Here is a 12477-nt window from a genome sequence, read left to right on the forward strand (position 1 = left end):
CCAGAGTCTAGATATGAAAGTGTAAATGTTAGTGTTAGCTCACACTGGACTACTTCGGTGCCACTGACTGAAGTTCTCTCTCAGGATTTCCTGTACTGAGACGAAGCAGAGTTGATTCCTTGATTAGTGCAGCCACATTGAAGCCTTTGCTTACTTCATAAATGCCTTGAAATGAAGTGGTGCTGTTGCAACAGAGGCAACAGAGGCAAGAGTCAGACTGCAGCACAGTGGCCTCTCTGCTAAGACTCTAAAGCACACCATGAACAGCTGTGTGCCGAGGTAGTCTTTTTCCAGAGCCGCTTTGGAATTTCTCGTTTCTTCCCTTGGGAAGAATTACATATAATTCCTAAAACAAAACACACCTCTTATAAGAAATGGCTGCTAGTTTTTCATAATTCTCCTTATTTTTAAAATAGTCTTGGTGGGTGTGATGTGATGTCTGTGATCCTAGCACTGACGAAGCTGGGACAAGAGGGATGAGGGCTCAGAGGAAGCTTGCGTACACGGCTCAAGGGCTGCCTGCCAGAGCCTGCCGCAGACAGAAGGGTCCTGTTGTGCTGGCTCTGTTCTGTGTCTCAGTTTTCTTTAAATATTAGAATGGTTTTGAATGAAAACTTAAATTCAGACCTAAAGCAGCTGATTATTAGTTAGAAAGTGGGCAAGTCATTTAAACTAACTCAGTGCCGTGGTGTTATTGTCTGTAAGAAAAGTTTAGACAAGATAATTGCCTGAAAATGGCCATAACTCAGAATGTTAGGCATTTCTGTCCCTGTGGATTGATTTGCTTGGAATTTGAGCAAATTTGTATTTTCCCATCCACAGAATGACAAAACAATTTGTTAAAAACACAATTTGCTAAGAGAAAAAAATCTTGAGAACCACTATACTAGGTGGGTAATATGTTGCAGTTGTTGAGACAGAAATTGACCTCAAAATCGGTAAGACCTTGGCTCACAAGCCTGTGGCTTGTTAAAGGGCTCTTTGAAAGAGAAATGATTTGGGCTGTTTGTTTTGGTGTTTTTTGAGGCAGGCTCAGCATGGCCTAGGACTTGCTGCATAACTCAGGCTGCCCTTCCTTCAGTTTGTGAGCCTCCTGCTACAGCTTCTTAATTGTTGAAGTTACAAACATAAAGGCATAAATACCCAACTCAGAGTGGTTTGTCTTTTGTTAAGGATATTGTACGTTTTTATAAGTGTTTGCCTGCATGTGCTGTCTTCTGTTTCTAACAAAAGTACAAATGTTCGATTTTACCAATAAAGACTTGGGAACCAGTTCCGGGGGTGAATGTCTGTTAGCTAAAAGGGGCAGAGAAAGCACTCAGCTGACCCCCCCCTCAAAAGAAAAAGGAAGTCGTCTCCTCCAGGCTGTCTCAAAAAACCCCTCAAACTGAATGTCCCTCCCTTCTACTTCCTGTGTGTCTATTTGTCCTCCTGACTTCCTCTTACTCTCTATGGTTTTTTGCCTGTGTTCACTCCCTATCAACTGGTTGCTCTCCACACCCCCCTTGACCTGTGGTTAACTTTATTCAATCCTATTTACAATAAGCAGAAAGCTCTTGGATTAAAGGTGTGTGTGTGTGAGGGCTGAGTCACACTGCAATTAGAAGCAGGTTTTTCCAGTAAACAACACGGTCTCAGGGTTCACAGTGTGATCAAATATCTTGCAACCATCTTCTATCATTATCTTAGTCCAGACAACTAACAAATTGCCATAGGTTGAATAATTTAAGCGAAGAGAATTATTTTTTCCTAGGTTGGGAATTGCCAGCAAAATAAGGATCTCCTAAGGGCCTTCTTCCAGAATGCAAGCAGCCAACTTCTGTCCCCACAGGGCAGGCCAGCTCTCTGGCCCCTTCCATGGTTGTTGTTTAGTGGAGGGGTGTGTGTGTGTGTGTGTGTGTGTGTGTGTGTGTGTCTGTGTGTCTGTGTGTGTGTGTGTGTCTGTGTGTGTGTGTCTGTGTGCATGCGCACAACCCATACTGCTTCCGTGGAGGTGAGAAGGACCACCTGTGGGAGTTGGTCCTCCTACTGTGTGGGTTCTGGGAATTGTACCCAAGTCTGCCAGTCTCAGTGGTGTGCCTTTACCCACAAAGCAATGAGATGTGTTGGTATTTGTCTCTGTACCATACCTATATTCAGAATTGGCGTGCTTGTTAATGAGGTTCAGTGTTTAGGTACTGTTCTTATTTTTACTAATGTCTTTTAGTACTACAAATGGCTTCTTTTTAGAAAATTAAGTCACATACTTAACATTGTTTTACAGCTTGTACACTTTTGATATGCGTGCACTGGACACGCCTGTGATGGTGCACATGGATCACGTGTCTGCGGTGCTTGATGTGGACTACTCTCCCACGGGGAAGGAGTTTGTGTCGGCTAGTTTCGATAAATCTATTAGGATCTTTCCTGTGGACAAAAGCCGAAGCAGGTATGTGCCACCAGTTAGCCATTTTTTGTGTGTGTGATATTTATTTAGTCTTGATAATCGTTTCTCTTTTCTTAGACAGTAGTTGTTATGTGTATATGGTAGGGCTAACACCCAGGTATCATGTCATGGAATGTAGACTTTCGGCTGCATCAAGCTGGGGCAAATCAAGTGGTTGTTTTTATTGACTAGGAGATTATTTCTTTATAATTAATAATAAAAATATAGTTTGATGGTGAAGAACTCAAGTGATTCTTTTTTTCCTGAAAGTAGTTTTGAAAACAATAAATAATCCTCCCTGGTATTGTTTTTTACACATTCAAATTCAACTCACTCGACCAGACAAAAATTAGAAGAGAAGCAGTTTAGATTGTTAAGCTCAATTCCCTCTTTCTAGTTTCGTCAGTACCTATGAAGTGATCCACATGAGAGGTATTGACGATCATGCTGATTAAGCCAATTAAAAGCCATGAGTCATTTTAGTAATGGCCAGACCAAGAGCTACTTATATGCATGTTAAAACATAAGAAGAAAGTAATGTAAATAAATATATATACTCATAGGTGTGTGTGTGTGTGTGTGTGTGTGTGTGTGTGTGTGTGTGTGTGTGATGGCCAGACCAAGAGCTACTTATATACATGTTAAAATACAAGAAGGAAGTAATGTAAACAAATATACTCATAGGTGTGTGTGTGTGTGTGTGTGTGTGTGTGTGTGTGTGTGATGGCCAGACCAAGAGCTACTTATATGCATGTTAAAATACAAGAAGGAAGTAATGTAAACAAATATACTCATAGGTGTGTGTGTGTGTGTGTGTGTGTGTGTGTGTGTGTGTGTGATGGCCAGACCAAGAGCTACTTACATACATGTTAAAATACAAGAAGAAAATAATGTAAACAAATATACTCATAGGCGCACGCGCCCTTTCTTGGTTGAGTGACCTAGGCTTACTTGACAAGCTTGTAGTTAAGGAGGGAAAGTGCTGGTGAAAGAAAGTGGGGAGTCCGTGTAGGTGGTGGGAAATAGAAGGAGAACGTATGTGTGGAAAGGAAGAAGATGAGACCCATGTGGGGAGGATGCGAGGTGCTAAGCCAGCCAGAATCAGCACAGTGGAGATGCTGGCGCCATTTCCTAGCTTTCAGGAGATGCATCTTTCTGGAACCTTCCACATCTTTTTAAGAACGCTGCGGAATGTTCACTTGATGGTGTAGTTCCTACAGGATGAGATGTCACACCATGATAGTGCAATGGTGAGAATTCAGGTCGTTATTTCTAATAATAAACCAGCCTTGCTGCTGTAGCTAAGAAGGCTCTGGGCCCTCTGGAGGAGCCATGCTTGCTTTCCAAGGTGCATCTTGTTTCTTCCTGACTCGGTGAGGCAGCGTCAGGACTAGGAGTAGCAGCAGGGTATAGGGGGCATAGAGTTTAAGAGCTCCTTAATCTCAGAGCTCTGATGTTGTCCCCCCAGCATCTGCCCACCCAGAGGATGAGCAACTCCTTGGGGGTCTCACTGTGGTGAGACTTGCCTCCCTCTCGTCCCAGCTGAATATCAGTATCTACTAGGAGACCTTTCTCACGGCCACCCTGAGAGCTGAGAGCTCTACCCTTCAACCTTAGCCAGTCTGCTTACCTAGACTTTTCAGGGTTTAACTCCTCATAGTTGCATCTGTCTTTGCTCTGATCTTAGGAAGCTACACTGACTCTCACGTCTTCTATCACTAATTATCAGCAGATGACTCACATTGACAAATGTGATTGAGGCAGATGCTTCCTAATGCGTGTGTCCTGATGGTTTCAGTTATCACTGCCCGTTCTACTCTGTAACTGCTGGTGTTGGTTCCTATGTGGCTCTTGGAATGACCTTGGTATTCCCCACACTCTTTTGCAGTCTCCTGCAAGGTTCTCACACTTGTAGATGTGTGAAGAATCAAAGCCTCCATCATCTGTTTGGCACCCAGCCTTCTAAAGGCGACAGCATCACTAAGACGATGTGTAAGCCAAGACTAGACAGAACAGGGCAAAGAGGGTAATGACTTGAGGTGCATAGGAACAGCTCAGGAGCCCAGCAGCCTGGGTCAGGATGACTTAGTCCAGAGCCACACGAGCTGCTAACTGCAGGTCTAGCTACAAAGCCCAGCTGGTTCCAGACTTGTAGGAAGGATTCTTATGCTCCATGGATGGAGGATTTGGTCCTGGTGTCATTTGGACGCACAGTCTTGGGAGTTACTTGCTGTTGTGTTTAGATGTACATGCCACTCCCTCCCTCGTCACTTAAGCTACTTGGAGTTCCCATCCCCGGCTCTGCTCTTCCCCTCTGTCCCTGCAGAGCCTGTAACCAGCTTAGGCAGCACCTTGAATGTCTTTAAGTGTTTACCCTCAAAAGACTTTGCAGTGGTTTGAGTTCAGTTTTTAGTTTTTAGGTTTAGTTTTGTTTTAAGAGTTGTTTGTATTCCAGACTGGCTTAAACTTTCTATACAACCAAAGATGGCGTTGAAGTCCTGATTCTGCCTCCACTCCCAACGTGTGGGAACTTAATGCTGTGCTGGGGAGCAAACCTGGGGCTTCATGCCTCCCGGACAAGCCATCTCCCAGCCCTTGAGCACATTTGGGGCGGGGTCTGTAGATTGTGAAGGCCCTCAATCAGGAAATGCTTGTCTCTTTCTTGTGTACATGCGTGCTTGTGGACCTGCTGTAGTGTGCGGTGCAGGTCAGGGGTAGCTTGTGTGTGCGTGCCTGTGGACCTGCTGTGGTGTGCGGTGCAGGTCAGGGGTAGCTTGTGTGTGTGTGCCTGTGCACCTGCTGTGGTGTGCGGTGCAGGTCAGGGGTAGCTTGTGTGTGCGTGCCTGTGCACCTGCTGTGGTGTGTGGTGCAGGTCAGGGGTAGCTTGTGCGGTTCAGTCCACTGTTCCTCAGTTTATCAGCTTGACAGCACTTTCACCTACATGTTTCTCAACTTTAGTGAAAACAGTATCTGGAAATCTGTTTCTAGTGGATTTCACTCAATATTTGCTAAGCAAACAAAGAAAATCAATAGCATTCATATGAGAAAATTTATTTAGACTCACATTTTTTAAAGTGTCTCCTGATACAACTTTTAGTGAACTTAATACATCTTGCATATTGCAAAAGAGATGTTAAGAACTGTGTAGCTCACCATTAAGAAGGATTTTGAGTTTCTTAAATGCCTAGCCATAGATTTGACTGATTTACTTGAACAAATTATTTTTGATGATTCCTGAAGCTTAATTGAATTACCAGACATAAACTCATGCCACCTTCTGAAAAGTTGGGCTGGGAGTGGGGGAGCAGATGGCTTTTAAGAAATTAGAGATGGTAAGAGATCAGCATACAAAAAGTAGGACATTGAAGAGAAGAAAAAGTCTCTCCCATCCTAGCTTTGTTTTAATAACCATAGTTCCTCTTTAAAAATAAAGTTCTTGCAATTTTAATGTTAAATACACACTGCAGAAGCAATGACCAAGGCTAGTTTGTGAATGCACTTTAGAGATATGGTCTATAAATGAGTTACTTCATTTGGCTGTCTCTGTGGTCTTTATTTTACTGTGAATAATTTGTTGGAATTGTTTCCTTTCTGTCATATGGTCTCCATTTTGACTCATTTTTTCCATATTTGGAATTCAGAAGTCTCATCTTAATTTCTTTGACCTTTTACTTGTTTGAAGTACTCTTCTTAACACTTCCCAATATAGTATCTCCTGTGAATTCACTTAGCATGTTTTACAGCATTTCCAAATAGGTACGACTCGACATCACCATTTATTAAACGATTCTTACCTCAACTTATCAGACACTTTTGCAGCCCTCCCTGTATTTTCACACATGTAAATAAACTCTCACTTGAGTTAGGTTTTAAAAACAGTGTGCCCAAGCAAAGGAGCTGGTTCAGCGTGCCAGGGTGGACTCTTTGTGGACCATTGCATTCGGGTTGTTTTCCCCAGTAAAATGCCATTGAGGGGAGAGTGGCTGACCCAAACTACACTAAGGATGAATAAATAGGAAAGATGTTTTCTTCAAGGCTGTCAAATACAAACAGCCAAAAGACTAAGAATGTAACATTTATATAATTCCTGATTGTGTCATAGTTCTTCTTGCTATGGATAGTTTATTGTATATATGAGTAATAATATAAACGCATATGTGAAAAAACCTTTTTTAATGTTAAAAAAAAAAAAAGAATGCCAGGTGTGGTGGTGCATGCCTTTAATCCCAGCACTTGGGAGGCAGAGGCAGGCCATGAGTTTGAGGCCAGCCTGGTCTACAAAGCGAGTCCAGGACAGCCAAGGCAAAAGAAACCCTGTCTGTCTCGAAAAACCAAAATAAATAAATTAATAAATAAATAAGCAAGTGGTTTCGAGCCAGGAGTGCTGGAACACTCCTGTAATCCCTGAACTCGGAAGGCAAAGGCAGGCTGATCTTTGAATTCAAGACTAGCCTGTTCTACAGAATGAGTTAAGCCAGTGCTACACACCCTATCTCAAACAAACAAATTAAAAATAAATAAATAAAAGAAGCAAAAAGAAGAAGTAGGCATTTCTTAAGCTTCCAAAATTATTTTAGAATTGAAATTATATTAAATTATAAATTTTGTCAGGGCATCTGTTTGTTTGTTTTAATTCCCAAATACTTAGAATAGAATCATATTAGTTAACGTTCAATGAGAATACAATGAAGTGAAATTGAATTTTTTGTTTATACTTCCTCAGGACACAAGAATGGTTAAAGAAAATTTGTTCTAACACTCCTGATGATATTAACGTAATTCCTTTTCTACAGGGAAGTATATCATACAAAACGAATGCAACATGTTATTTGTGTAAAATGGACTTCTGACAGCAAGTACATTATGTGTGGATCTGATGAAATGAACATCCGTCTCTGGAAAGCTAATGCTTCTGAAAAATTGGGTGTGGTAAGACCCATTTTTCTTTCATTGCTACAAAACAAGGTTGCGACTTTGTTGACTATCATTGTAAAGAGCTTTTTGAAGTACTTAATTGATCAGGTTAACACCACTGTGATGGAAAGTTAGCAACATAAGAAACAAAGGTACACTGGTACTTTTTCCTACCAAAGACACCTTCAAGGCTGGGGAGATGGCTCATTTCATCAAGTGCTATAAAGCAAGCCTGAGGACCTGAGTTTTATCCCCAGATCCCTGCCCTCTGCTCTCCTCCCCTTCCCTCCCTTCTGCCCTCCCCTTCCCCTCCTCTCTCCTGTGCTCTTCTCTGCTCTCCTCTGCTCTTCTCTCTTTTTTTATTTTTTCTTCTTTTCTTTTGCTTTATTGTTTTTAAAAAGCCAGACATGGCACCCAGCCAGTACTTGCAGTGCCATAAAGGAGACAAGAGTATCCCTGGGGCTCCCCTGCCAGAGTGGCTGGCCAGCTAGTTGAGTTGACAAGTTCCTGGTTCAGAGTTAGTCCTTGTCTCAAGAGATAAGGTGGAGAGCAATGGAGAGAGACCCAGTGTGGACTTGAGCCCCACAGGCACCAGCTGTGCCCGTGCACATACACAAGTGCACTTCTAGAAGGTTTTATCAGTTGGGATTGGCACTATGGGGCTTTCCTCGTTCTTGTCTTCTTTGGTTGGAGGGAGAGATGATGTAGAGCTGAGATGTGGAGTCTGATGAACTCCTCTGCCGTTGTTAGAGCAGTAGTGACTGGCGCTGTCAAGGCTGCACGCCCCTGAAAGGTCATCTGATACCAGACCTGAAAACCTAACTGTAAAGTAGATTCCATGACAGTGCAGCTATGTCTGGCTTGTAGATAATGTGTAATGGTGATTTTTTTATTGATACTTTCTAAATGCTGCACTCCTGTGTGGAACGTGCAGCATGTTTATGAGAAATGAGAAGGGAGCGTTAGGTTTGAAGTGTTTTCTCCTTAGCCCTGGTAGGAAGAGTCAAGCCGCAGCAAGCAGTAACGGAAGGTAATTCTGTGTTATGTTCGGTTATCATTGGGCATTACAGTCGTCATCACTAATTGTTCTGGTGTTTTTCTTTTATTCCTAACATTGTTAAAGCCTACTTATGCAGTTAATACTTTTTTTTCTTTTCATGTAGTTAGACTATTACCAAAACCTAAATGGGTTGCTTGCTGTGGATGCCTTTTCTGTGCTCTATGCTTAGCAGGCACACCAGCCTGGCCCCAGCAGCTCACGGTGGCTTTGTGTGTGTGTGGTAAAAGTTGAACTTTGGGGACAAGGGGGAAAGGGTGCATTCTAGATTTTTATACTCAAGAAACTAAAGAATTTGAGATACTGAAGTACACTTTGTTTTTAGCTTACATCACGAGAAAAAGCAGCAAATGATTATAACCAGAAGTTAAAGGAAAAATTTCAATACCATCCGCACGTGAAACGGATTGCTCGCCATCGGCATCTACCGAAATCTATCTACAGCCAGATCCAGGAGCAGCGCGTCATGAAGGAAGCTCGTCGCCGAAAGTATGTGCTGACACATTTGACCCTTGCCTCTATGCTCTCAGCTGTCCCCCCTCTCGTCTCCACCACCATCACAATCCAACAGAACCTTTCTTAATAAAGGCGTGGTCTGTGTGCGAATGTATGGTAGACATGCTGTGAGTGATTCTCTGGGCTTTCCCCCACTTTCCCCAAAACTCCATCTAAGAATATGAGAATTTCCATTAGTTACTTTTGAGACTATGTCTCTTTAAAGTACAAATGGAGAAAGTGAATTATCAAAGTAAAAAACACTTCTCAGGTGGAGAAAGAGTACAGTTGTAGAGTAAGTGCCTGGAGCATAAGACCCTGGGTTCAGTTGCCAGCATGGATGAAAGAAAGGGAGAAGTGGAGAGAGGGACTCACATTTAAAACTTTAAAATGATGTTTAAAATGTATTTGTTGTGCTTGTTTGGGCAGCGGGTACAGGGGACACTTGCATAGCCCTTCTACAAGGATAATGCACAAATTTATGAAATGTTCCATTTAAAAGCATCACTTCTCTCTTGTGTGTGTTGTGTATGCATGAGTGTGAGTGAGCGTGGGTGAGGCCAGTGTCAGGTGTTCGGCTCTAGCACCGTCCATCTTACTGTTTGGGAACAGTCTCCCACTGATCCTGGACATCACCTACTTGCTGGACTGGTTGGCCAGTGAGTTCCGGGGTTCTCCTGCATTCATCTCTCCAGTGCTAAAATTACAGACACACAATGCTCTTAACAGTCAGTTCCAGGCGAGCGTGGTGGAGCACTCCTTCAGTTTCAGCACTTGGGAGGCAGAGGCAGGCAGATGTCTGTGAGTTTGAGGCCAGCATGGTCTACAGCGAGAGTTCCAGGACAACCAGGGATACACAGAGAAAGCCTGTCTCAATAAACAAAAAAACAAAAACAAAACAAAAAAACCCAGTTCAACTGTAGCTGTACTTATGAAGTGCTTTGTATTTTTAAGTGAATTGAAAGAAGCTGGGCATATTGGCTTACACCTGCAGTCCCAGTACTCTGCATCCAAGGTTTATATCCCAAAGAATTGTAAAACCCATATTTAGCAATCATTTCTCTGAAAAGTTGTAATATGTTGTATTATAATATTTGACATCTGATGTCTTGCCTTGTTTCTTGAGGTAAGCGTCTCACTGTGAATCCTAAGCTGCCTTTGAGCTCCTGGGCTCAGGGGATCCTCCTTGCTCAACTTTCTGCACAGCTGGAGAGCTAGCATTTTCAATCCAAAGCAGAACTTGCCCAGCCACCACCCCTTCTGTGGAGTGCAGTCTCTGGAGCCCTGGGGCCATGGGCTAATGCAGTGCTGACGTCACTGCTAGAGCTTTGGGGGGGTGGTTTTTATTAGACTGCATAGCTCACTGTTGTGCTCTTTGGGTCCATGGGGGGATTTAGTCATATTTCTGTTTCTTAGTAACTAACTGTGCTGTGTTTTTATACTTAGTAAAGGATGCTGGCTTGAGTGGTTTTGCTTGTTCGGCTGTTTCTTTTTCATGAGATGGCCTGCAGTGTGATAGCCTGGTATGTCTAGAACCCACCAGCCTAGCCTCCAACTCAGAGATCTCCCTGCTTCTGCCTTCTGAGTGCTGGGGCTAAAGGCGTGTGCCACCACACCTGGCTTAAAAGCCTACAGCACTAAGTATTCCCAGGAGCCTCCCATCAGGTACTAGCAAGTTTTCACCCCACTTAGCTTCCAAGGTCAAACACGATCAGGTACGTTCAGGTTGGTGTGGCCTTAGGTACTCATCATTAATAAAATATGAAGCAATTAAGTATAATAAAAGTTGGAAATTCTTTTTTTCATTAGTTCTTCTAGTGAAAGAAAATGCTTTATGATTCATTTTTCTTTTGGCTGAGATGATTTCTTATGTACTTGCTCATATTTTATATGTTTTGTTTATTTCTAGGGAAATGAATCGTCGTAAACATAGCAAGCCTGGATCTGTGCCAGTTGTGTCAGAGAGGAAGAAACACGTACTGGCAGTTGTGAAATAATGTTTTGCCTTCCTACCAAGCTTGATATATAATTATTTGCTACTTTTGATTTGGGAACTCTGTAAATAAAAGTTCTGGCTCTGGTTTAATAGTAAACATTGTGGTTGTGTTTTTCTTTCCTTTTCACTGCCTGACTCAGCTTTCTCTGCTTTTTTTTTTTTTTTTTAACTACTCTTAGGTTGGCTGATCTAAAAGCTGGTTGTAGAATAGCAAAATCAACTGTCAGTTCATTTGCTGTGTGACAGTGAAACCACCATGGTCTGCTTGCCTGCTGTCTTGTCAGAGCATTGTATGCTACTGTCATTAAGAGAGTGCCACCTGCTGAGTCACTGGCAGGACCTCCTGCTAGACCTGGTTTCCATAGTGATGCTTCAGTGCCCCACACATTACAGAGCCTGACTAGTTAGAGACATGAGCAATTTCCTGTAATTCAAGCCTAGACTAATCTAGACAGCATGATTCTGACCATTTTGAAGTGTCACTTTTGGAGTTCATAGTCTCTTGTGAGAAATCCACAGACAGGTTTTCACAAGTGACATAGTCAGGGTGGAACTTGAAGGAGTAAGGATGGTGATAATGAGAAATTGTTTAAGAGATAGAAGAGTTGCCCCTGGGGAAGAAAAGTTGTGTATCAAACGCCTTGTTGTTAAGTCTTGCTGTGCAGCCACTGTGACCTTTTGCTTTGATGGGAACAGAAAACAGGTTGGTCTTCAGTGTGTTTATAATTCCCATTGCCTTGTTTGGGACGTGATCATGTCATGGGCATAAATAAGGTCATCAGGACATCTTTAGAGAACATTCAGGGGCAGCTTGGGTCTTTGAGTACTGAATTCCAGATTGGTTGCAGTGCAGTGAATGCTGTTGATTGAGTCCATGAGGTCTTTTTTTTTTTGGTTTTTCGAGACAGGGTTTCTCTGTGTAGCCTTGGCCATCCTGGACTCATTTTGTAGACCAGGCTGGCCTCGAACTCACAGTGACCCGCCTGCCTCTGCCTCCCCAGTGCTGGGATTAAAGGCGTGCGCCACCACCTTACAGTACTAAAGTATTTGATGGCAGGGACTTTGAAGCACAGTGAGCCAGTGTTTGCCGAGGTTTAGGTATTGTGAATAGACAGGTTACTTATTGAGTGTTCTTTGATTTCATCAACCTGTGTTGAGTCCTAGCAAGCAGCTGTTCACATGTGTGTGCTCTCATATCCCCACCCTCACCCGTGTGTGTGTGTGTGTGTGTGTGTGTGTGTGCAGTACAAGCTTTGTGCTTGGTTTTCTTCATGAGCACTTAAGCCAGTGTCAGGAAATGAACATGTTCTTTTGTTCCAAATCCTCAATGTTGTCTCTTGCATTTTCTGTTTGAATAGCATACCTACCACCTACAGAGATTCTCAAGAAAAAGTTCTGTATGAGACCGCAGCCTTTATTAATAATTGTAGCAATAGTATCTGTTGACCTGCTGTTTACTAAACAGTGTTTCTTGCATGGACTTAGTTGAAATTAATTTACTTGGATCTCTCATAAGAGACCTCAAAAGGAGACCTTATTACAATACGTATAGTCTGTACTCAATGCACATAATCAAAAGGGGTCAGCCTC

At 42.7% G+C, this 12477-nt stretch overlaps 1 protein-coding gene across 1 annotated transcript in view; it reads left to right on the plus strand.

Moving 5' to 3' along the window:
* The window catches only part of Dcaf13 (DDB1 and CUL4 associated factor 13), a 31642-nt gene extending 20658 nt beyond the window's left edge, over nt 1–10984 (plus strand). Inside the window, exons 8-11 of the mRNA XM_051159501.1 lie at nt 2264–2428; nt 7219–7354; nt 8722–8885; nt 10801–10984. Coding sequence (XP_051015458.1) covers nt 2264–2428; nt 7219–7354; nt 8722–8885; nt 10801–10888 — 553 coding nt within the window. The 3' untranslated portion in view covers nt 10889–10984. The remainder of the gene's footprint in view (nt 1–2263; nt 2429–7218; nt 7355–8721; nt 8886–10800) is intronic.
* Nucleotides 10985–12477: the final 1493 nt, after the last annotated feature.

The sequence above is a fragment of the Acomys russatus genome, chromosome 17 (genome assembly GCF_903995435.1).
Source record: "Acomys russatus chromosome 17, mAcoRus1.1, whole genome shotgun sequence".
NCBI lineage: Eukaryota > Metazoa > Chordata > Mammalia > Rodentia > Muridae > Acomys > Acomys russatus.